General features: G+C 40.8%; 1 protein-coding gene across 2 annotated transcripts in view; it reads left to right on the top strand.

The window, feature by feature from the left end:
- LTBP4 (latent transforming growth factor beta binding protein 4) overlaps nt 1-26,506 on the top strand; it is a 705,095-nt gene that overhangs the window by 259,007 nt on the left and 419,582 nt on the right. For both annotated transcript variants that reach the window (XM_053721790.1, XM_053721791.1), the window contains 2 exons: nt 12,277-12,402; nt 12,774-12,902. In XM_053721790.1, the coding sequence (XP_053577765.1) occupies nt 12,277-12,402; nt 12,774-12,902 (255 nt within the window). The remainder of the gene's footprint in view (nt 1-12,276; nt 12,403-12,773; nt 12,903-26,506) is intronic.

The raw sequence follows: 26,506 nt of genomic DNA on the forward strand, positions 1-26,506 counted from the left end.
CAATATGTATCAACTTTGTAATACAACTGAATGAACCATTTTGCAAACATATGTTTAGTGTCAGTCCAGCACCAAAATACCAGGCAATTCCTCAGGCCAACTGCTTGTTCCACAGGTGCAGTAATAGCTGTTTTTAGAAAGGTCTAAAAAAAACAGCTATTACTGCACCTGTGGAACAAGCAGTTGGCCTGAGCCTGCCCGGGAAATTCAAATTCTAACGGAAGAAGCAAGCCTGGATCTTGCGGTAATCAAGCGGTTCTTACAAGTCGCTTGGATACGGTTTATGCACAGAGGCAAAGAATTCACCTGCAAGTTTGTGTCCCTAGTGAGCAAGGAGACACGGTTGTGAGAGGTGAGATAAGGATGTCGGAGGCTCATGTCCCGGTCCGGTTTCTATTAGCCCTGTGACTTTGTTTTCTCGGATGTTGCTGCTATATTTACACACAGGTCTGTTTTGACTATTTCTGTTTTTCACCACTGAGATATGGTTTAGCTGCTATCAAGCTGCACAAGTCTCCAGTTTAAGTTAACATTAGAGGACGCTTTTACCTCGGTTAACACATACCACTAAACATATGTTTGCAAAATGGTTCATTCAGTTGTATTACAAAGTTGATACATATTGCTACTAACTGAGACATCTGATCTCCTCTATTTGGGACTTATATGGTCTATAAAAGGACTTTATTTTTTTCTCTTCATTATAGAGGAATCTATATAAATGTTTACTTAAGTGTATTATTCAGCTGAGAATCTATAAGCTGTGTGTTTCCAACTTTTGTTTGCTGCATATGTTTTTATATGTCTGTGATGACTCTTGAATATGAAAAATATGTTTGATATGCTTTATTTTAATCCACTGCAGTAGTGTATTCTAGAGATAGTGAGTAATTTCTAGCTGTTTATTTTGTGGTAGCAATTTTTTGCAATAAACTGTTTGCATGTGGTTAAGTCTGTGCATGTGCAGTTCATTTTTTTGGATTCGATGCTGTTCCGCAGTCTTACATATCTAAGAAATTGGATTAAATGGGTTATATTTGTGAGTGCTGAAATCCCCTACTTTAGCCATGGTATCTCATATAGCTCTACCATATTCCCTTATCTATAAAGTACTGGATTAAATATATATATATATATATATATATATATATATATAATCGTGTGTGTGTGTGTATATATAGACGGAATCAGACTGATATACTACAGGAAAGTTCTACTCTGTGAAAAGCATTACTGGGCTAAAAAGCTGCACCCAGGTGGTAAATCGCCATAGAACAGGCTAACAATAGTATTGAGCCAGTTGTTCGTTCCTGTGAGTGCACTTCTCTCTATATGTATTTAGTCTCCCTGTGGGAAAAAGGGGCAACCAGACGTGGACTCCTTGCTCAGTGTGCTTAGAGGAATATGGCTACACCTCACTGACGAGGCCCAATGAAGGCCGAAACGATCATCTGGGGTTGCTGTGTTCCTTGTTCAGAGAAGAATTGCCTGGTATTTCGGCGCTGGACTGACCGTAATAGGCGGGATCAGACTGATATACTACAGGAAAGTTCTACTCTGTGAAAAGCATTACTGGGCTAAAAAGCTGCACCCAGGTGGTAAATCGCCATAGAACAGGCTAACAATGGTATTGAGCCAGTTGTTCGTTCCTGTGAGTGCACTTCTCTCTGTGTGTATTTAGTCTCCCTATGGGAAAAAGGGGCAACCAGACGTGGACTCCTTGCTCAGTGTGCTTAGAGGAATATGGCTACACCTCACTGACGAGGCCCAATGAAGGCCGAAACGATTGTCTGGGGTTGCTGTGTTCCTTGTTCAGAGAAGAATTGCCTGGTATTTCGGCGCTGGACTGACCGTAATAGGCGGGATCAGACTGATATACTACAGGAAAGTTCTACTCTGTGAAAAGCATTACTGGGCTAAAAAGCTGCACCCAGGTGGGGAATCGCCATAGAACAGGCTAACAATATTTTTGAGCAAGCTGTTCATTCCTGTGACTGCACTTCTCTCTGTGTATATACATATATATATATATATATATATATATATATATATACATACAGTATATATATATATATATATATATATATATTGTATATATCCCACAAGTATCTGCATTCTCAGTTAGTAGGTAGTCAACAACCAGGGCTTAGTCAGGATTAAATTTCAATAGTAAAACATAAAGGCTGCACTCACTGGGTTTGTGAAAAAAAAAAGATTTATTTTGTTATATCATAGGGACGTTTTGGGATCCACAGACGCCTTCCTCAGACCAAAAAAAAAAAAAGAAAGGAAGGGGTCTGTGGATCCCGAAACGCCACTATGATATAACAAAATAAATCTATATTTTTCACAAATCCAGTGAGTGCAGTCTATGAGGTAGATTACGAGTTGTGCGTTCGTGTTTTAACGCTGAAAAAATGGTAATTTCAGCGTTTAAACAGCACCGCAGCCATTACAAGTCTTGTTGGTATAGCTGTACCGCAAGCCTTTTAGCCTGTAACGCAACGTCAGTCCTGCACTCGTAAAAATTACGTTTTTTTCATGGGACTTCCTTAGCGCAGCCATTACAAGTTTTGCAGTGAGGCAGTGAGGCTAAAAAGCTTGCGTTACAGCCTATACCAACAAGATCCGTTTCGCAATCTAAGACCAGTAGTTTTGAGTTTTATGCCACAAAACTGTTACATAATACTCATAACTAAACTATTACAAAGTACACTAACACCCATAAACTACCTATTAACCCCTAAACCGAGGCCCTCCCGCATCACAAATACTATATTAAAGTTATTAACCCCTAATCTGCCGCTCCCGACATCGCCACCACTAATAAAACGTATTAACCCCAATTCCGCCGCTGCCCGACATCGCCGCCACTATACTAAAGTTATTAACTCCTATTCCCCCGCACGCCAACATCGCCCACACTATAATAAAGATATTAACCCCTATTCTGCCGCTTCCCAACATCGCCGCTACTATAATAAACCTATTAACCCCTAAACCGCAAGACCCCCCCAACAAAATTAACTAAATTAAACTATTAACCCCTAAACCGAAAGCCCCCTCATCGCAATAAACTAATTTAAACTAGTGACCTCTAAACCTAACGCCCCCCTAACTTTATATTAAAATTGCTATTTCCTTACCTGTCAAATTAAAAAATACTATATTACAAAAAAATAACAAACACTAAATTACGAAAAATAACAAACAAATTTATCAAAAATAAAAAAGAATTACACCTAATCTAATAGCCTTATAAAAATAAAAAAGCCCACCCAAAATAAATAAAAAACTTAGCCTACAATAAATTACCAATAGCCCTTAAAAGGGTCTTTTGTAGGGCATTTCCCTAAGTTAAACAGCTCTTTTACCTGTAAAAAAAATACAAAACCCACCACCCAACCAACCCCCCAAAATAAAAAACCTAACTCTAACAAAAACCTAATCTACCTGAAAAGGGCATTTGTATGGGCATTGCCCTTAAAAGGGCATTTAGCTTTTTCAGGGCCGGTGCTAGGATTTTTGGCCACACAGGCGAGGATACATTTTGCCCCCCCCCCCTCCCCCATTGCATGCCATCCCATTGCTAGTTAAAGGGATATAAAACCCAAATTTTTTAGAGCATGACATTTTAAGCAACTTTCTAATTTACTCCTATTATCAATTTTACTTCATTCTCTTTGTATCTGTATTTAAAAAGCAGGAATGTAAGCTTAGGAGCTGGCCCATTTTTTGGTTCAGCACCTTGGTAGAGCTTGCTGATTGGTGGCTAAATTCAAATCAAACAGTGGTAGTGAAGCATAGCAAATCAGTCAGTGGTTGTGCTGCCTAGCAAATCAGACAGTGGTTGTGCTGCCTAGCAAATAAGAAAGTTGGTGTGCTGCCTAGCAAATCAGACAGTGGTTGTGCTGCCTAGCAAATAAGAAAGTGAGTTTGCTGCCTAGCAAATCAGACAGTGGTTGTGCTGCCTAGCAAATCAGACAGTGGTTGTGCTGCCTAGCAAATAAGAAAGTGAGTTTGCTGCCTAGCAAATCAGACAGTGGTTGTGCTGCTAGCAAATAAGAAAGTGAGTGTGATGCCTAGCAAATAAGAAAGTGAGTGTGCAGCCTAGCAAATCAGACAGTGGGTGTGCTGCCTAGCAAATAAGAAAGTGGTTGTGCTGCCTAGCAAATCAGACAGTGGTTGTGCTGCCTAGCAAATAAGAAAGTGAGTGTGCTGCCTAGCAAATCAGACAGTGGGTGTGCTGCCTAGCAAATCAGACAGTGGTTGTGCTGCCTAGCAAATCAGACAGTGGTTGTGCTGCCTAGCAAATAAGAAAGTGGTTGTGCTGCCTAGCAAATAAAAAAGTGTGTGTGCTGCCTAGCAAATCAGACAGTGGGTGTGCTGCCTATCAAATCAGACAGTGGTTGTGCTGCCTAGCAAATAAGAAAGTGGTTGTGCTGCCTAGCAAATCAGACAGTGGTTGTGCTGCCTAGCAAATAAGAAAGTAAGTGTGGTGCCTAGCAAATAAGAAAGTGAGTGTGCTGCCGAGCAAATCAGACAGTGGGTGTGCTGCCTAGCAAATCAGACAGTGGTTGTGCTGCCTAGCAAATAAGAAAGTGAGTGTGCTGCCTAGCAAATCAGACAGTGGGTGTGCTGCCTAGCAAATCAGACAGTGGTTGTGCTGCCTAGCAAATCAGACAGTGGTTGTGCTGCCTAGCAAATAAGAAAGTGAGTGTGTTGCCTAGCAAATAAGAAAGTGAGTGTGCTGCCTAGCAAATAAGAAAGTGAGTGTGCTGCCTAGCAAATAAGAAAGTGGGTGTGCTGCCTAGCAAATCAGACAGTGGTTGTGCTGCCTAGCAAATAAGAAAGTGAGTGTGCTGCCTAGCAAATCAGACAGTGGTTGTGCTGCCTAGCAAATCAGACAGTGGTTGTGCTGCCTAGCAAATAGTAAAGTGTGTGTGCTGCCTAGCAAATCAGACAGTGGGTGTGCTGCCTAGCAAATCAGACAGTGGTTGTGCTGCCTAGCAAATAAGAAAGTGGGTGTGCTGCCTAGCAAATCATACAGTGGTTGTGCTGCCTAGCAAATACGAAAGTGAGTGTGCTGTCTAGCAAATCAGACAGTGGTTGTGCTGCCTAGCAAATACGAAAGTGAGTGTGCTGCCTAGCAAATAAGAAAGTGAGTGTGCTGCCTAGCAAATAAGAAAGTGAGTGTTCTGCCTAGCAAATAAGAAAGTGAGTGTGCTGCCTAGCAAATCAGACAGTGGGTGTGCTGCCTAGCAAATCAGACAGTGGTTGTGCTGTCTAGCAAATCAGACAGTGGTTGTGCTGCCTAGCAAATAAGAAAGTGGTTGTGCTGCCTAGCAAATAAGAAAGTGAGTGTGCTGCCTAGCAAATAAGAAAGTGGGTGTGCAGCCTAGCAAATCAGACAGTGGTTGTGCTGCCTAGCAAATAAGAAAGTGAGTGTGCTGCCTAGCAAATCAAACAGTGGGTGTGCTGCCTAGCAAATCAGAAAGTGGTTGTGCTGCCTAGCAAATCAGACAGTGGGTGTGGTGCCTAGCAAATCAGACAGTGGTTGTGCTGCCTAGCAAATAAGAAAGTGAGTGTGCTGCCTAGCAAATCAGACAGTGGGTGTGCTGCCTAGCAAATCAGACAGTGGTTGTGCTGCCTAGCAAATAAGAAAGTAAGTGTGGTGCCTAGCAAATAAGAAAGTGAGTGTGCTGCCGAGCAAATCAGACAGTGGGTGTGCTGCCTAGCAAATCAGACAGTGGTTGTGCTGCCTAGCAAATAAGAAAGTGAGTGTGCTGCCTAGCAAATCAGACAGTGGGTGTGCTGCCTAGCAAATCAGACAGTGGTTGTGCTGCCTAGCAAATCAGACAGTGGTTGTGCTGCCTAGCAAATCAGACAGTGGTTGTGCTGCCTAGCAAATAAGAAAGTGAGTGTGCTGCCTAGCAAATAAGAAAGTGAGTGTGCTGCCTAGCAAATAAGAAAGTGGGTGTGCTGCCTAGCAAATCAGACAGTGGTTGTGCTGCCTAGCAAATAAGAAAGTGAGTGTGCTGCCTAGCAAATCAGACAGTGGTTGTGCTGCCTAGCAAATCAGACAGTGGTTGTGCTGCCTAGCAAATAGTAAAGTGAGTGTGCTGCCTAGCAAATCAGACAGTGGGTGTGCTGCCTAGCAAATCAGACAGTGGTTGTGCTGCCTAGCAAATAAGAAAGTGGGTGTGCTGCCTAGCAAATCATACAGTGGTTGTGCTGCCTAGCAAATACGAAAGTGAGTGTGCTGTCTAGCAAATCAGACAGTGGTTGTGCTGCCTAGCAAATACGAAAGTGAGTGTGCTGCCTAGCAAATAAGAAAGTGAGTGTGCTGCCTAGCAAATAAGAAAGTGAGTGTGCTGCCTAGCAAATAAGAAAGTGAGTGTGCTGCCTAGCAAATCAGACAGTGGTTGTGCTGTCTAGCAAATCAGACAGTGGTTGTGCTGCCTAGCAAATAAGAAAGTGGTTGTGCTGCCTAGCAAATAAGAAAGTGAGTGTGCTGCCTAGCAAATAAGAAAGTGGGTGTGCAGCCTAGCAAATCAGACAGTGGTTGTGCTGCCTAGCAAATAAGAAAGTGAGTGTGCTGCCTAGCAAATCAAACAGTGGGTGTGCTGCCTAGCAAATCAGAAAGTGGTTGTGCTGCCTAGCAAATCAGACAGTGGGTGTGGTGCCTAGCAAATCAGACAGTGGTTGTGCTGCCTAGCAAATAAGAAAGTGAGTGTGCTGCCTAGCAAATCAGACAGTGGGTGTGCTGCCTAGCAAATCAGACAGTGGTTGTGCTGCCTAGCAAATCAGACAGTGGTTGTGTTGCCTAGCAAATCAGACAGTGGTTGTGCTGCCTAGCAAATAAGAAAGTGGTTGTGCTGCCTAGCAAATAAGAAAGTGGGTGTGCTGCCTAGCAAGTCAGACAGTGGTTGTGCTGCCTAGCAAATAAGAAAGGGAGTGTGCTGCCTAGCAAATCAGACAGTGAGTGTGCTGCCTAGCAAATCAGACAGTGGTTATGCTGCCTAGCAAATAAGAAAGTGGTTGTGCTGCCTAGCAAATCAGACAGTGGTTGTGCTGCCTAGCAAATCAGACAGTGGTTGTGCTGCCTAGCAAATAAGAAAGTGAGTGTGCTGCCTAGCAAATAAGAAAGTGAGTGTGCAGCCTAGCAAATCAGACAGTGGGTGTGCTGCCTAGCAAATCAGACAGTGGTTGTGCTGCCTAGCAAATTAGAAAGTGAGTGTGCTGCCTAGCAAATCAGACAGTGGTTGTGCTGCCTAGCAAATAAGAAAGTGAGTGTGCTGCCTAGCAAATAAGAAAGTGAGTGTGTTGCCTAGCAAATCAGACAGTGGTTGTGCTGCCTAGCAAATAGGAAAGTGAGTGTGCTGCCTAGCAAATAAGAAAGTGAGTGTGCTGCCTAGCAAATCAGACAGTGGTTGTGCTGCCTAGCAAATCAGACAGTGGTTGTGCTGCCTAGCAAATAAGAAAGTGAGTGTGCTGCCTATCAAATCAGACAGTGGTTGTGCTGCCTAGCAAATAAGAACGTGAGTGTGCTGCCTAGCAAATCAGACAGTGGTTGTGCTGCCTAGCAAATAAGACAGTGGTTGTGCTGCCTAGCAAATAAGAAAGTGAGTGTGCTGCCTAGCACATAAGAAAGTGAGTGTGCTGCCTAGCAAATAAGAAAGTGAGTGTGCTGCCTAGCAAATAAGAAAGTGGGTGTGCTGCCTAGCAAATAAGAATGTGAGTGTGCTGCCTAGCAAATAAGAAAGTGAGTGTGCAGCCTAGCAAATCAGACAGTGGGTGTGCTGCCTAGCAAATCAGTGGGGTTTACACATCAGTTATACTTTACCCCATAGTAACCCCCACTACACACATCAGTGATACTGTACCCCATATAGTAACTCTCACTACACACATCAGTGATACTTTTCCCGTCCCCATACGGTAACCCCCACTACACACATTAGTTATACTGTACCCCATACAGTAACCCCCACTACACACATTAGTTATACTGTACCCCATACAGTAATCCCCACTACACACATTAGTTATACTGTACCCCATACAGTAACCCCCACTACACACATTAGTTATACTGTACCCCATACAGTAACCCCCACTACACACATTAGTTATACTGTACCCCATACAGTAACCCCCACTACACACATTAGTTATACTGTACCCCATACAGTAACCCCCACTACACACATCAGTGATACTTTATCCCATATAGTAATAACCCCCACTACACACATCAGTGATACTTTACCCCATATAGTAATAACCCCCACTACACACATCAGTGATACTTTACCCCATATAGTAATAACCCCCACTACACACATCAGTGATACTTTACCCCATATAGTAATAACCCCCACTACACACATCAGTGATACTTTACCCCATATAGTAATAACCCCCACTACACGCATCAGTGATACTTTACCCCATATAGTAATAACCCCCACTACACACATCAGTTATACTTTACCCCATACAGTTTGAAGTAAAGTATAACTGATGTGTGTGGGGTTACTGTATGGGGAGGGGTAAAGTACCAATGTTTAGACCAATATGAAGGAAGCTGGACATCTTGTCAGCCAGCATGGTCACTCAGTGCAGCACCAAAAGCAGCGGCCTTTAAATTAAAAACATAGCAACTAATCACATTATTTCATTTACCTTAGTGGGCATAAACAAACAAACCAGTTCCATCGTCTAGGTATAGTTTCTCCAATATGGCCCTCTAGATGCAAAAACATATGGTACTTATTAAGATCCAGGGGGGTTACGTGTAAAACTTTCATAAACTCTCACCCCATGTGTAACACACTAAAATACACGCACCTACCAACTGAAGTCACTTTGCCAGGTCACGTAAATAGAGGATGTGAAAGTGTAGACAGTGTTTCATAAAAATGTTGTCACCGTGTGGATCACTGGGTCAGCAACTTCTGCAAGGTGTTAGCAGCAGGGAGGATGGTGGTGGGTGGGTGACAGAGCGCCGCACGAGCGTTATGGTAGAGCTGGAGGAGCAGGAGGCGGAGCTTATACCGGAACGGCACACTGCTGGTCTGGCACCTTAGGAAAAGTTTGTGAACAGTGCTGCTGCCAGCTCGGCCCTCCTAAGTAGCGGATCTCCAGGGTCCGCTGGCTGCAAATGGATTGGTTTATGCAACCTTTGGGACCCTGGAAGTTCCGCCGCTGATAAAATGTAAAAAAAAAAATATCTTTTTTTTAAGACAAACACTGCTCGCTCTCCAATTTTGCACCCCACTGCTGGGGCGCCCTAAGGCGGTTGCTTAGTTGCCTTTATGCAAGCGCCGGGCCTGAGCTCTTTTGCATTGCCCTGAAAAGGGCATTTAGCTCTTTTACGAAAAGCCTAAACTAAAAAAAAAAACGCCCAAAAAAGTTTAAAAAATCCTAACACTAACCCCCGAAGATCCACTTACAGTTCCTGAAGTCAGGACATTCAGGCGGCAAGAGGTCTTCATCGAGACGGCTCCATCTTCATCCATCACGGGACCGGCATCTTCTTCATCCCTGCGGAGGCGGAGGTCCAAGGCGGAGGTCCAAGGCTAGGGTCCAAGGCGGAGGTCCATCGATCCAACGTGGAGGTCCTCTTCATGCGATCGTCTGCCACACACTGAGGATTCAAATGCAAGGTAACCCTTTTATACTGGGGGTACCATTGCATTCCTATTGGCTGACGAATTTGAATCAGCTAATAGGAATTAGGGCTGCTAAAATCCTATTGGCTGTTCATATCAGCCAATAGGATTTAAGCAGCTCTCATTCTATTGGCTGATTCTATTGGACCTCCGCCTTGGACCTCCGCCTCCACACATCGACCGCTCCTCCTCCGCAGGGATGAAGAAGATGGCGGTCCCGCGATGGATGAAGATGGAGGCGCCGGCGATGAAGATCATTGAAGCGGGACTTCAACAACTGTGAATACCTAAAGAGGGGTAAGTGTTAGTTTTTTTGGGGTGGGGTTTTTTTTTTAGATTAGGGTGGGCACTCTTAAAAGAGCTGAATACCCTTTTAAGCGCAGCAAAAGAGCTGAATGCCCCTTTTCAGGGCAATGGATACATTAGTTTTTTTAGATAGTTTTTTTTATTTTGTGGGTTTGGGGGGTGGAAGTTTGTAATGTTAGTGGGACTTTTTTTTTCAAGTAAAAGAGCTGTTTAACTTAGGGCAATGCCCTAGAAAAGGCCCTTCTAAGGGCTATTGTTAGTTTATTATAGATTAGGTTTTTTATTTTGGGGTGTTTTTTTTTTTAAATGGGTATTAGAATAGGAATAATTTTTATTATTTTTGATAATTTGTTTGTTATTTTGTATAATGTTTTTTTTTTCGTTTTGGGGTTGGTTTTTATTTTTAGATTAGGGGTTTGGCATTTCATAAAAGAGCTGAATGCCCTTTTAAGGGCAGGAAAAGGATCTGAATGCCCTTTTAAGGGCAATGCCCATACAAATGCCCTTCTCAGGGCAATGGGTAGATTAGGTTTTACTTTATTTTTATTTTGGGGGTGTGGGTTTGTATACTGTTAGGGGGTGTTTGTTTTTCTTTTGTAGGAAAAGAGCTGTTATCTTTAGGGCAATGCCCTACAAAAGTCCCTTTTAAGGGCCCTTGGTAGTTTATTATAGATTAGGGTTTTTTATTTTGGGGTGGGTTTTTTATTTTTTTAAAAGGGTATTAGAATAGGAATAATTTTTATTATTTTGGATAATTTTGTTTGTTATTTTTTGTGGTAGGTTTTTTTATTTTTTGTAATTTTACAGTTTTTTTTATTTTTTGTAATTTTACTGTTTTTTTATTTTTGTAATGTTAGGTTTTATTGTAAGGCAGCTTAGGTTTTTTTTCACAGGTAAGTTTGTATTTATTTTAACTAGGTAGTTAGTAAATAGTTAATAACTATTTACTAACTAGTCTACCTAGTTAAAATAAATACAAACTTACCTGTGAAATAAAAATAAAACCTAATCTAGCTCCAATATAACTATTAGTTTTAGCGGTTTAGGGGTTAATAGATTTATTTAGTGGTAGTGATGTGGGAGGCCAGAGGTTTAGGGGTTAATAACTTTATTTAATGGCAGGGATGTCGGGGAGCGGCGGAATAGGGGTTAATAGATTTATTATAGTGTGGGCGATGTTGGGGTGCAGGGGAATAGGGGTTAATAACTTTAGTATAGTGGCGGCGATATCGGGAGCAGAAGATTAGGGGTTAATAGATGTATTTAAGTGGAGGCGATATCGGGAGCGGCAGATTAGGGGTTAATAACATTATATAGGTGGCGGCAATGTCGGGGGCAGCACATTAGGGATGTTTAGACGTGGGGTTTATGTTAGGGTGTTAGGTTTCAACATTACTTTTTTTTCCCCATAGATATTAATGGGGTTGCGTTACGGAGCTTTTCATTTCGTGATCGCAGGTGTTAGTTTTTTTTCTAACCCGCTCTCCCCATTGATGTCTATGGGGAAAGCGTGCACGAGTACGCCAAAGCAGATCTTGTATTTTGTGCGGTATGGGGCTTAAAACCACAATATCGCACGCACAAGCCGGCTGTTTCAAAACTTGTAATGGCTGCGCTATAGAGGGTTAAATAACGCAACATTTGTTGCATTCTGTAAATTCCCTATAGCGCACATAACTTGTAATATACCTGTATATGTTTTACTTTATATATATATATATATATAGTACACAAAAAATAGATATATGTAGAAATATTTATGAATTAATAGAACATATTCTTCTATTTGAAGAGCATTGGAATGTGAAATATTCATATTTTCATGCTGAATTAGTGACCATGAGAATATGCGATTGGGGTTTGCATTTTTTTCCACTTTTTTTCCCCATTGACTTCTATGGGGGAATACGTGAACGTTTACATGATATTCTAAGATTGGCTTTTTTGCACTCGTCGGGTTAAGGCAAGAGCTAAAACAGTTTATGTTCAACTCATAATACGAGCGCAACCTAACAAACGCAAAAAGCTTCTATCACAATTAATGCTCAACTGGGAGTGATAAATAGCGCTCCACTTGTAATCTGGTTCTACATAAGGCCAACAGTATTTCTTCACTGTTAAACAAAATTACCAAAGGCTAACACTTTGGCAAACTCTACATATGTAACTCCTCAACATTAATAAATAATGTAAATATTTTCATAGTATGGTGATTGGGGAATTGCTACTAGAAAGCAGCTGACCTTTACAGAAATAATTTATTTTAGTTGATGTATTTTTTTTCTTCTTCCAGACATTGATGAGTGTGCCAACGATCAACAGCTCTGTGGAACCGGACGCTGTGAAAACACTCCAGGAAGCTACCGGTGTGTGTGTCCTTCAGGATTCAGTCTTAGCCCCCAGGGCAACGCCTGTATAGGTAATATAGAGAACTAATGGTCAGTGAATGCTTTTGGGTTCAGTCTGTGTACTATTCACTATAATATTTGTAAGGGTGAAGGAGATATTTGAGTGTTTTTTGAGTGTCACTGGGATCATTTTGTAGTTAAGTAAATTACATGTTGAGCTATGATGGCAACCGTGTACCAATACAATATTCTGAACAGAATGACATGTTCACCGGGTCATTTCTCCTATAACATTCACATTTTCTTAGTGGCATATGATACTGTATAATCTTATTTTTAATGTTGGGTATCAGACAAGGGTCACTCAGCAGTATTCAGATATATTCACTAATATCTGCTGTTTTATGCTTTTCTGGTGACCACCACTTCTTACTTCCTGTAGACATTGATGAATGCCGCATATCCCCAAGGCGCTTCTGCTTGAATGGTCGCTGCGAAAACACCCCAGGGAGTTTCCTATGTGTGTGCCCAGCTGGTTTTACGGTCAATGCCCAGGGCACTGATTGTCAAGGTAGGTGCACATTACACTTCACATATGGCTGCAAACGATAGGGAGGATGTGTTGATAGGACATAATGTGTTCTCAAATCTCTGTTGCTTTTTTCCTCCCCGCTTGCCGTATCCAATAATCAGCCACAGCTGTCTACTAAAGTTTCTCTTCTTGTCTCACAAATCAAACCTGCTGATCCTAGACTTGAAAATCTATACCTAGGCTAGATTATACAGTCTTCCCAAATTAGACCTTCCTACCCTGCCTAGGAATGGATATTTCACCAAATGAAGCCTGTATGTTCATCTCCAGAAAACCTTTCTGTTGCTCTAAATAAAAATAGCCTTTGCCCCAAGAACAGAGTCAACAAAATCTGACACACTTGTCCCACTGGAATAGCCTGTACTGTTCAACCACATCCCTCATTCAGACAAGCTTACTATCACCAGATGAGACTAGTTTGTCCCCATTTAGGACTCTATCTCCAATGATCTAAATTGTCTGGTCCCCCAAACCAGTCATGCCGGACTAATCCCACTTCAAACAGATCTTCATTCAGATCAAACAATCACGTCCCAGCACCCTGAATAACAGAGCTTTGACCATTCCAGATTTTATAGAAATGGACCAGACTTATTTTGGGGTCTTGCGCCTGATAGCCACCATTGTTTCTCTATGCTGGAGAGTCAATAGTGTCAATGTGACATCCCACTACAAAGTGTAGTTGCACTGTCACTCTCGCTGTAACTTGCTGTGATTCGCTGACACAATAATCTCTCCTATTGGCTGTTTACTCCCTTGATGTCACTGTTAATGTGCTTCTTGACCCAGCACAAGTGCATTTAATGATTAGTGACACCACTTTTTTTGACTGTCTACTTCCCAATCTTTTTGAAAAGCTGGTTATCAAAAAAATTGTCTCCTCGTGTGCCCCCCCCCCCCCCAGATGCCCATGCTTGTCCATTTGTACCAAGATTTGTACATTTTCAAACAAAATGCCACAGCACCATGGTTATTTTCAAAAGATTATTCTTTTAAATTTGTAGCAAAGCATGTTTTGATACACATGTGGGCACTGGGGGGTGGGGGTGCAGTATCCCCAACTACATGCACCTATTTGAGGACTTTAATTCCTTAAGAGAAGTATACCCAGTGCTGAACCAGTTTGAGTATTCAAGCTTTTTTAATTTGAGTTGTATATACAGTTAAATTAAATTAATTAATAGCAACAAATGTCCTATCTAATTTTGCACTAAAAATGGGATTATAATGCAATTTTATCTCAAACCATTAAAGTTATATGACTTTGTGCAATAAAAATTCTGTGGGGCAAGATGAAAAAGGACTTAAGAATTTTAATTAGAGAGGAAATTGGAAAAAATGCTTTTTATCAACTGTCAAATTCTATGTTTCCTTGCAGCTGGCCAATAGTTTGGATGTCAACAAAACGCGTGAGCAATTAAAATTGTAAATTTGTATATATTTATTTGTATTTAAAAAGTGTATACACTGAAAAACAAGTTTGTGTCACACATTTTTTTTATTTATATAGAGTCCATTTAAATTATTACAATTCTTTTAAATTATGTTACTTTATATTTGGTGCAAAATATCTTGGAAAAGTTTCAGAAACTCATATTTTATAGCTCATTAAAGACAAGCAACTTGTTCCACCCTTGCTGTGTGCTTTGAAATGCTACATGTGGGAGTATGTTCTTAGCGGCTAAAAAAAACCAAAAATCACTATAGAACAGAAACTTGATTTATAGAAAAGATGATACACTCTGCCGTCACGAAACGCATTTGGCTTAGAACTCACCATTAATTATTCACATGGGCAAATTTTAAAACGACAGAAAACCCTAAACATTTCTATCATGAGTATGAAACCGTACTATTTACACATGTTAAATATCATTTTTACATTAAAACAAGTTAAGTTAAAGCTGTTTACTTAGCTTTTGAATCTAACAGGAAGTGTAACTGGACCATAAGGACTGAATGCTCATTGGCTACTGGTGGACGATAACATACCTCACAAACATCTTTTTTTTTCTCCATACTGGCACACACAAGAAAAACTGTAATAGATTAAAAAATTACCTCTTTAGGGACAGTCTACACCAGAATTTTTATTGTTTAAAAAGATAGATAATCCCTTTATTACCCATTCCCCAGTTTTGCAAAACCAACACTGTTATATTAAAGGGCCATGATACCCAAATGTTGAAACACTTGAAAGTGATGCAGCATAGCTGTAAAAAGCTGACTAGAAAATATCACCTGAACATCTCTATGTAAAAAAGAAAGATATTTCTCTTGTTAAGTGTATCCAGTCCACGGATCATCCATTACTTATGAAATATATTCTCCTTCCCAACAGGAAGTTGCAAGAGTCCCCCCACAGCAAAGCTGCTATATAGCTCCTCCCCTAACTGCCATATTCAGTCATTCTCTTGCAAGCCTCAACATAGATAGGAGGTTGTGAGAGTCTGTGGTGCTTTCTACTTAGTTTATTCTTCAATCAAAAGTTTGTTATTTTTAAATGGCACCGGAGTGTGCTGTTTATCTCAGGCAGTATTTGGAAGAAGAATCTGCCTGCGTTTTTCTATGATCTTAGCAGACGTAACTAAGATCCATTTGCTGTTCTCACACATTCTGAGGAGTGAGGTACTTCAGAGGGGGAATGGCGTGCAGGTTTTCCTGCAGATAAGGTATGTGCAGTAAAATATTTTTCTAGGAATGGAATTGACTAAGAAAATACTGCTGATACCGAAGTAATGTAAGTAAAGCCTTAAATGCAGTGATAGCGACTGGTATCAGGCTTATTAATAGAGATACATACTCTTATAAAAATGTGTTTTAAAACGTTTGCTGGCATGTTTAATCGTTTTTTAACGTACATTGGTGATAACACTGTAATGTTGGTATAGCCTTAAATGCAGTAAAAGCGACTGGTATCAGGCTTATTAATAGAGATACATACTCTTGTAAAAATGTGTTTTAAAACGTTTGCTGGCATGTTTAATCGTTTTTTAACATATGTTTGGTGATAAAACTTATTGGGGCCTAAGTTTTTTCCACATGGCTGGCTTAAATTTTGCATAGAAACAGTTAACTGAAGCTTCCCACTGTTGGCTGTGGCAGTTTGTTGTGTCTGTTTTTAAAAACGTCTATGTCGTTTTTTTTATCTGTTTTTTGCATTAAGGGGTTAATCATCCATTTGCAAGTGGGTGCAATGCTCTGTTACCTTATTACATGTACTGTAAAAATTTCGTTTGTTTTACTGCCTTTTTTTCACTGTTTTTCAAATTTTGACAAAATTTGTTTCTCTTAAAGGCACAGTAACGTTTTATATATTTGCTTGTTAACTTGATTTAAAGTGTTTTCCAAGCTTACTAGTCTCATTATTAGTCTGTTCTAACATGTCTGACATAGAGGAAGCTCTGTGTTCATTATGTTTTAAAGCCATGGTGGAACCCCATCTTAGAATGTGTACCAGATGTACTGATTTCATGTTAAACAATAAAGATCATTTTTTTTTTTTTTTTCTTTAAAAACATTATCACCAGAGGATTCTGTCGTGGGGGTAGTTATGCCGAATAACTCTCCCCACGTGTCAGACCTTTTGACTCCCGCTTTAGGGACTCACGCTCAAATGGCGCCAAGTACATCAAGGGCACCCATAGCGTTTCTTTTACCAGGGGATTCTGTCGAGGGGAAAGTTATGCCGACTAACTCTCCCCACGTGTCAGACCCTTCGACTCCCGCTTCAGGGACTCACGCTCAAATGGCGCCAAGTACATCAAGGGCGCCCATAGCGTTTATTTTACAAGACATGGCAAAGGTGGTGAATAATATTCTGGCGGCAGTATTAGTCAGACTACCTGAAATTAAAGGAAAGCAGTTAGCTCTGGGGGTAGATACAGAGCATACAGACGCTTTAAGAACCATGTATGATACTACCTCACAATATGCTTAGTCTGTGGGTGATTTTTTTTGACTCAGGGAAGATGATTTAACCTGATTCTGATATTTCTACATTTAAAATTTATGCTTGAGAACCTCCACTTGTTGCTCAGGGAGACTTTGGCTGCTCTGAATGAATGTGTACAATCGCAGGGCCAGAGAAATTGTGTAGACTGGATAAATAATATGCAGTGCCGGTGTGTACTGATGTTTTTCCAATACCTAAAGAGGTTTACTAAAAATTTTTTAATAAGGAATGGGATAGACCAGGTGTGCCGTTCTCTTCCCCTCCTATTTTTTAGAAGAATGTTTTCTAATAGTTACCACCACACGGGACTTCTGGCAGACAGTTCCTAAGGTGGAGAGAAGAGTTTCTACTCTAGCTAAGCGTACCACTACCTCTGACGAGGACAGTTGTGCTTTTTAGATCCAATGGATAAAAAATGTTTATTCAACAGGGTTTTATCCTGCAGCCCCTTGCATACATTGCTTCTGTCACTGCTGCTGCGGTGTTCTGGGTTGAGTCCCTTGATGAGGCTTTACAGTTAAGCGACTCCATTGGATGAATATATTTGACAAGCTTATGCTAGCCAATTCCTTTGTTTTCTGATGCCTTGTTCATTTGACTAGACTAACGGCTAAGAATTCTGTTTTTTTACTATACTGGCGCGCAGAGCGCTATGGCTTATATCATGGTCAGCTGTCGTGACTTTAATAAATAAGCTACTTAACTTCCCTTCAAGGGGCAGACCCTATTCGGGCCTGGTTTGAAGGAGATTATTGCTTATATCACTGGAGGAAAAGGTCATGCCCTTCCTCAGGATAGGTCCAAATCAAGGGCCAAAAAAAAAAAAAAAAAAAAAAAAAAGTCTAATTTTCGTGCCTTTTAAAAACTTCAGGGCAGGTGTGGCATCCTCTTCCTCTAAGGCAAAACAAGAGGGAATTTTTGCTCAGTCCAAGGCGGTCTGGAGACAATCGGACCTGGAACAAAGATAAGCAGGCCAAGGAGCCTACTGCTGCCTCTAAGGCAGCATGAAGGAACGGACCCCTATCCGGTAACGGATCCTATTGGGGGCAGACTTTCATTCTTTGCCCAGGCGTGGGCAAGAGATGCCCAGGATCCCTAGGCATTGGAATTTATATCCCAGAGATATCTTCTGGATTTCAAAGATTCCCCCCCCAAAAAAGGGGAGATTTCGCCTTTCACAATTATCTGCAAACCAGATAAAGAAGGAGGCATTCTTACATTGTGTACGAGATCCATCCAGTTCCAAGAGAGGAACAGGGACAGAGTTTTTACTCAAATCTGTTTGTGGTTCCCAAGGAGAGGGAACCTTCAGACCTATTTTGGATCTAAAGATCTTAAACAAATTCCTCAGAATTCCGTCATTTAAGATGGAAACTATTCGTACCATCTTAACTATGATCCAGGAGAGTCAATAGAGGACTACAATGGATTTGAAAAATGCTTATCCTCACATTGTGATGCATAAAGATACCATCGTTTTTCAGGTTTGCCTTTCTAGACAGGCATTACCAGTTTGTAGCTCTTTCCTTTGGGATATCTACAGCCCCAAGAATCTTTATGGAGGTTCTGGGGTCGCTTTGGCGGTCCTTAGACCGCGGGGCATAGAAGTGGCCCCTTATTTAGACGACATCCTGATACAGGCGTCAAACATCCAAATTGCCCAGTCTCATACGGACGTAGTACTGGCATTTCTGAGATCACATGGGTGGAAAGTGAACAAGGAAAGAGTTCTCTATCCCCAATCTCAAGGGTTTCCCTCCTAGGGACTCTGATAGATTCTGTAGAAATGAAAATTTACCTGACGGAGTCCAGGTTGTCAAAGTTTCTAAATTTCTGCCGTGTTTTTTCATCCCATCCGCGCCCTTCGGTGGCTCAGTACATGAATGAAATCGGCTTAATGGTAGCGGCAAGGGACATAGTACCGTTTGCACGTCTACATTTCAGACCGCTGCAACTATGCATGCTCAGTCAGAGGAACGGGGATTACACAGATTTGTCCCCCTGTTAAACCTGGACCAAGAGACCAGAGATTCTCTTCTCTGGTGACTATGTCGGGTCCATCTGTCCAAGGGTATGACCTTCCGCAGGTCAGATGGGACAATTGTTACAATAGATGCCAGCCTTTTAGGTTGGGATGCAGTCTGGAACTCCCTGAAGGCTCAGGGATAGTGGACTTAGGAGGAGACCCTCCTTCTAATAAATATTCTGGAACTGGGAGTGATATTCCATGCTCTTCAGACTTGGCCTCAGTTAGCAACTCTGAGGTACATCATACTCAGTCGGACAATATACACGACTGTGGCTTACATCAGCCATCAAGGGGGAACAGAAGTTCCCTAGCGATATTAGAAGTCTTACAATAATTCACTGGACAGAGACTCACTCTTGTCTATCAGCTATCCATATCCCAGGTGTTGAGAACTGGGAGGTGGATTTTCTAAGTCGTCAGACTTTTCTTCCGGGGGAGTGGGATTTCCTCCGGAGGTCAAGACCAAGCAGGAGAGGGCTTTGGTGTTTTTGACAGCGCCTGCGTAGCCACGCAGGACCTGGTATGCAGATCTGGTGGACATGTCATCCTTTCCATCACGGTCTCTGCTTCTGAGACAGGTCCCTCTACCTCAGGGTCCTTTCAACCATCTAAATAGAATCAATCTGAGATGGACTGCCTGGAGACTGAACGCTTGATGTTATCAAAGCATGGCTTCTCCGAGTCAGTCATTGATACCTTAATACAGACATGAAAGCCTGTCTCTAGGAAAATTGAACATAGATATGGTGTAAATATCTGATTGTTATGAATCCAAGAGTTACTCATGGAGTAAAGTCTGGATTCCCAGGATATTATCTTTTCTCCAAGATGTTTTTGAGAAAAGGGTTGTCAGCTAATTCCTTAAAAGGGGACAGATTTTTACTCTGTCTATTTTTTTGCACAAGCGTCTGGCAGGTATTCTAGACGTTCAGGCATTTGGTCAGGCTTTGGTTAGATCCAAGCCTGTGTTTAAAACTGTTGCTCCGCCATGGAGCTTAAACCTGATTCTTAAGGTTCTTTAAGAAGTTCCGTTTGAACCTTTTTTTTTTTTTTTTTTTTTTTTTTCCATAGATATCAATCTTTATCTTGGAAAGTTCCTTTTGGGTAGCTAATTCCTCGACTCGTAGAGTCTCCAAGTTATCTGTGTTACAATGTGATTCTCCTTATCTGGTCCTTCGTACGGATAAGGTAGTCCTGCGTACCAACCTGGGTTTTTTCCTAAGGTGGTATCTAACAAGTACATCACTCAAGAGATAGTTGTTCCATGCTTGTATCCTAATCCTTCCTCAAAGAAGGAACGTCTATTACACAATATTGGACGTGGTTTGTGCTTTAAAGTTTTACTTACAAGCTACTACAGTTTTCATCAAACGTTCACCTTGTTTGTTGTCTATTCTGGACAGAGGAGAGGTCAAAAGACTTCAGCAGCCTCTCTGTCTTTTTGGTTAAAAAGCATAATTCATTTAGCTTATGAGACTGCTGGACAGCAGCCTCCTGAAGGGATTACAGCTCATTCTACTAGAGCTGTGGTTTTCACTTGGGCCTTTTTTAAATGTGGCTTCTGTTGAACAGATTTACAAGACGGAGTCTTGGTCTGCGCTTCATACTTTTCAAATGTAACAAATTTGATACCTTGCTTCTTCGGAGGCTATTTTTGGGAGAAAGGGTTTTTTACAGGCAGTGGTAACTTCCGTTTAAGTACCTGCCTTGTCCCTCCCATCATCCGTGTACTTTAGCTTTGGTATTGGTATTCCATAAGTAATGGATGATCCGTGGACTGGATACACTTAACAAGAGAAAACATAATTTATGCTTACCTGATAAATTTATTTCTCTTGTAGTGTATCCAGTCCACGGCCAGCCCTGTCACTTTAAGGCAGGTAATTTTTTCATTTGAACTACAGTCACCACTGCACCCTATGGTTTTTCCTTTCTCTGCATGTTTTCGGTCGAGTGACTGAATGTGGCAGTTAGGGGAGGAGCTATATAGCAGCTTTGCTGTGGGGGGACTCTTGCAACTTCCTGTTGGGAAGGAGAATATATTTCATAAGTAATGGATGATCCGTGGACTGGATACACTACAAGAGAAATAAATTTATCAGGTAAGCATAAATTATGTTTTTACCTCAAAAGTTCCTCAGTAGCCACATCCCATTGTAAAGGACTTCTAAGCAGCAAATCAGTATGCCTGTCCCAGGACAGCCGCAGGATTGAGCCTTGTGCACTCTCATGTTATTTCCCTATTTAGTTTAAGGAAGTTTACTATGAAATCTCATGAGAGTTAAGTCAAATCTCATGAGATCACAGTAAAATAGTTCATGACCTCAGCACTGCTGATGCTGATTGGCTGCTGTTCATTTGTTCATTATTATTTTTTTTTACCTGCAGCTGGGCAGCAGCTGAAGTATAACTTTTTACACAGAACTTACTCTGCTGAGCTGAGGAGATTGTGAGGTAAAATATCTTTCTTTTTTACATAGAGATGCTCAGGTGATATTTTCCTGTCAGCTTTTTACAGTTATACTGCATCACTTTCAAGTGATTTAGCATATGAGTATTATGTCCCTTTAATACACTTTTTACCTCTGTGATTACCTTGTATCTAAGCCTCTGCAGACTGCCCCCTTATTTCAGTTCAACTCAATGTGCGTGAGCACAATGTTATCTATATAGCACACATGAACTAACACCCTCTAGTTATGAAACAACTGTCAAAATGAATTCAGATAAGAGGCGGACTTCAATGGCTAAATAATTAGCATACAAACATACCAAAGAAAAATTGATGAATAAAGTAAATTGGAAAGTTGTTTAAATGACGTGCCCTATCTGAATCATGAACTTTTTGACTAGACTGTCCCTTCAAGATGCAACAAAAAAAAAACATTTGGAAACATTTAACTGTAGTTGCCTTTAAAGGGACATTAAATACAATTTTTAAAAAGTTTCCAATTTACTTCTATTATCAAATTTATTTCATTCTCATGTTATTCTTTGTTGAACAGATACCTAGGTAGGTAGCGTGCACATGCCTGAAGCCCTACATGACAGGAAATAGTGCTGCCATCTAGTGCTCCTGCTAATGTATAACATTGTTGCAAAACTGCTGCTATATAGTGCTGCAGACACGTGCACACTCTTGAGCTTACATTTCTGCTTTTCAAATAAGGATAACAAGAATACAAAGTAAATTTGATAATAGAAGTAAATTAGAAAGTTGTTTAAAATTTGACGTTCTATCTAAATCATGAAAGAAAAAAAATTGGGTTTTATGTCCTTTTAAGGGACATAAAAGTGCAAAAACATAAATGCTTTACCAGCTGGCTCATATTAGTGCATTGGTGTCCTAATCCTACCTATGTATGCTTTTCAACAAAGGATACCAAAGAAACAAAGTAAATCTAATAAAAGAAGTATATTGAAAAGTGTATTAAAGTTGTTGCACACTTTGGCTTGACGTTCATGCCCTTTTAAATACACATACATACAGAAAGAGAAGCAGGAATTAACAACAGCTCAGAAGCTTATTCTATGGCCTGGTTACCACCTTGGAGTTGCTTCTTTTAGCCTATGTGTGCTTTTCACAAAGGAAAACTTTCCTGAAGTATATTAGTCTGATTCCACCTAACAAGGTCAGTCCAGCCCCGAAATACTAAGTAATTCTCCTCTGAACAAGGGAAATGACAACCTCTGCCAGGCTCATCTTCCTTACACGTCGCTCCTCATCTGTTGCTCCTCTCTGCCAATCCCTTCGTTGGCTTCCTCTAGGGTCAAACACAAAATTCGCACTCTGACATACAAAGCCCTCAACTGCACTGCTCCCCCCTATATCTCAGACCTTGTCTCCAGATACTCTCCCTCCCGTCCCCTTCGCTCTGCTCATGACCTCCTACTCTCCTCCTCTCTTGTTACCTCCTCACACTCCCGTTTACAGGACTTCTCCAGACTGGCTCCCATCTTGTGGAACTCTCTGCCTCACTCCACAAGACTCTCTTCTAGTTTTAAAAGCTTCAAGTGCTCCCTAAAGACTCTACTGTTCAGGGATGCATACAACCTACACTAACCTTCTTTAAACCAGTTCCTCTCCTCCATCGCTATCCCCTGAACCCCCTTAGCATGTAAGCCTAAGAGTCCAGCTGTTTGTAGATCACTTTCTTAAGAGCTGACTACAACAGTGCAACTCTTGGCAGGGCCTTCTACCCGTTGGATCCCTATAAATGTTTTGTTGTATTCCGCCTATGTTTATAGCGCTGTGGAATCTGTTGGCACTCTACAAATAACCAATAATAATAACCCTAGATGATCGTTTCGGCCTCCTTTGGGCCTCGTCAGTGAGGTGCAGCCATATCCCTCTAAGCACATCAGCAAACGTGCTACATGAATGCAGTAAATATCCTTAATACTTCTATAACAGTAATGCTGCCAGTTTAAAAAAATGTTTTAGAAGCGTTTTCTTAGATTTTTTTTATACAGATAGCGAGGTCTGCTCTCAGAAGCACGATAATATATTCCTCCATATAAGTCAATGGAGCAGAAAAAGTAGGGGGGAAAACTAACACCCCACTTGCGCGCAATCCCAATCACATATTCTTGTGCGCTAACCCGACAGGAAAATATGAATATTTCACATTCCAATGTTCTTCACATAGAAGAATATGTTCTATTTATTCATACATACATATTTCTATATATATATGATGGTATTTTTGTGTGTGTATATATATATATATATATATATATATATATATATCTATACCTATAAATGTAGATGATTATATACATGATTATATATAGGTATAGATAGATAGATATATGAATATCTATTTAAAAATACTTAGAACATATTCCCCTATGTGAAGAAAATTGGAATGTGAAATATTTACAGTGCACACAGTATAACACTTTATTAAATATTAATATTGCATACATATGTTTTTAGATGTTTTAATCTACTGAAGTGCAAAGGGCTCCAATGCACTTATATATATATATATATATATATATATATATATATATATATATATGTGTACATATGTATTTATGTGTGTATATATGTCTGTAAATACATATATACACAAATACTTATGAACACACATATAAATATATATTTATGTATATATTTTTATATATCTTTGAGCCTTATAACTTTTTTGTGCAATATTTTTCTTTTTAATGACACAATGAGTTCACGGATCATCTTAATTACTAATGGGATATTCACCTCCTGGTCAGCAGGAGGCGGCAAAGAGCACCACAGCAAAGCTGTTAAATAGCTCCTCCCTTCCCTCCCACTCCAGTCATTCTCTTTGCCTACGTTAGTGATAGGAAGTGGTAAAGTGAGGTGTTAGAATAGGTTCTTCAATCAAGAGTTTATTATTTTTAAAGTAGTGCAAGATTGTGCTGCTTTGTCCTAGGGTGTAGCCGTAGTCCATATCAGTCTCTTCAGTAGAGCAGTGGTGGCTTTAGAGCAATGGGAACTTGTGGGACATAATTCTCACTGCGCCTCCCATGTATTTCATGCTGCCCTATATCCTATAGTCTGAGGTAAAGATTACTCAACATTTTATTTCTCCACAGGTCGATGTGAGGGAGAGGACCTCTCAAGCCTGTGAGCTGCCTTGCTGTCAGGCAGAAGTTCAAGGTTAGTGCTAACTTTAATGTTTTCTGGGAACTTTCAGAAAAAAGTGAGCACTACATTACAGGCAATCACATAATAATAAGGGCTAAGATTAAATAGAGGCTCTTTATTGTGATGGGCAGCCATTTTCATGCAGGCACTGGGGCTGGACACAGGGAGACAATGTTATTTTAAGGCTCTGATGATCTCCCGGTGGTTTAAGCTTACAATATACCGAACGGGAGATGGTTCCGTTTTTGGCGACGCCCACGATGGGCGGATCTCAATGTTGCGCGCAACTTTCTCTGCGCCTGTATTAAGAGACACATGGAATAGCCATCTGTGCAATCTGCCCACAGAAACAGTGTTAGTGCATAGACAGGCTTTGCTAGAACCGGAGAAACACTTTTTTTTTTCTCCTCCTGCTACGTTCCGGATCGTCTGTTGAATAAAATAAAGGCAATAGCCCTGGTAGAGTGGCACCTCAGCAAAGTTGCTGAGGTGTAGAGATGTTTATATAAGTCTTAAAATTGAGTATAATTTGTCAGACGCAGTAAAATAGTTACATGTTTAAATTTTAAAGAGACAGTAAAGTTTTTTCTTCAAATTTTTTTTATTAAAGTTTGAAGTTTTTATTTGTTATTTAGACCATTCTGAACAGCATGGACCAAGAGCCCCTGCAAGAGGTCACTTGCTCCTTATGCTTTGAGGCCAATGTGGAACCACCAATCCCTTTCTGTTTCTCATGTTAATACATGAGGAACAGAAAGGGATAGAGGACTCTAAATTATAGGGAAAGATTTTTTTCTAAGCCAACTTGTCCTAAAGCGGATGTTGTCCTGGAGTCTAATGACGAGGTTCAATATATGCCACAATGTTCTCCTCATGTGTCCCAGATTTTACCGCCCTCACATGCAGTGCCCTGCGTCTCCTCTCTAACTCCAGCTGGAGTTACTCTGAGGGACATCGCTTCTCTTATGTCTTCTACAATTTCAGATGCTCTGTCTGCCTTTCCAATGTTACAGGGAAAGCGTAAGAGGAAAATCAGACATTCAGCAAGCGAGGTCTCTGACGCTGTTGTTACTATTTTGGAGATCCCCTCCCAGAAGCCTGAAGAGGAGGATACCGTAGTAGCATCTGAAGGGGAAATTTCAGATTCAGACAGTATAATTCCTCCTGCTGACACTGAAGTGGTATCTTTCAGATTTAAGCTAGAACATCTCCGTCTGTTACTTAAGGAGGTTTTAGCTACTTTGGATGACAGTGACTCCTCGTTAATCGTTATTCCTAAAAAGTCCAGTAAACTGAACAAATATTTTGAGGTTCCTTCCTCGACAGATGTCTTTCCAGTCCCAGACCGAGCTTCTGAGACCATTACTAAGGTGTGGGAGAGACCGGGTTTACCTTTTTGTCCATCTCCTATTTTTAAAAAGATGTTTCCCATAGCCGACTCCATCAAGGGAAATTTGCAAACAGTGCCCAAGGTGGAAGGGGCCGTTTCCACCTTAGCTAAGAGAACTACTATCCCCATAGAGGATAGTTGTGCTTTCAAAGATCTCATGGAAAAGAAATTAGAGGGTTTACTCAAAAAGATGTATATACACCAGGGCCTGCAATGGCAGCCAGCTGTGTGCATTGCTATCGTCACTAGTGCGGAGGAATATTGATTCAATGCGCTGTCTGATGCTATCAGGAAAGAAACTTCTTTGGATGAAATCCAGGATAGGATCAAAGCTCTTAAATTGGCTAATTCCTTTATTACAGATGCTTTCCCTTTAAGTTATCAAACTGGGAGCAAAGATTTCGGGTTTCTCTATTCTAGCTCGCAGAGCCTTATGGTTAAAGCCTTGGTCTGCGGATGTGTCCTCTAAGTCTAAGCTTCTAGCTATTCCTTACAAGGGGAAAACCTTGTTTGGACCTGGCCTGTCGGAGATTATCTCTGATATCACGGGAGGTAAGGGTCATCTTCTCCCTCAGGATAG

Source organism: Bombina bombina, chromosome 7, assembly GCF_027579735.1.
Source record: "Bombina bombina isolate aBomBom1 chromosome 7, aBomBom1.pri, whole genome shotgun sequence".
Classification (NCBI taxonomy): domain Eukaryota; kingdom Metazoa; phylum Chordata; class Amphibia; order Anura; family Bombinatoridae; genus Bombina; species Bombina bombina.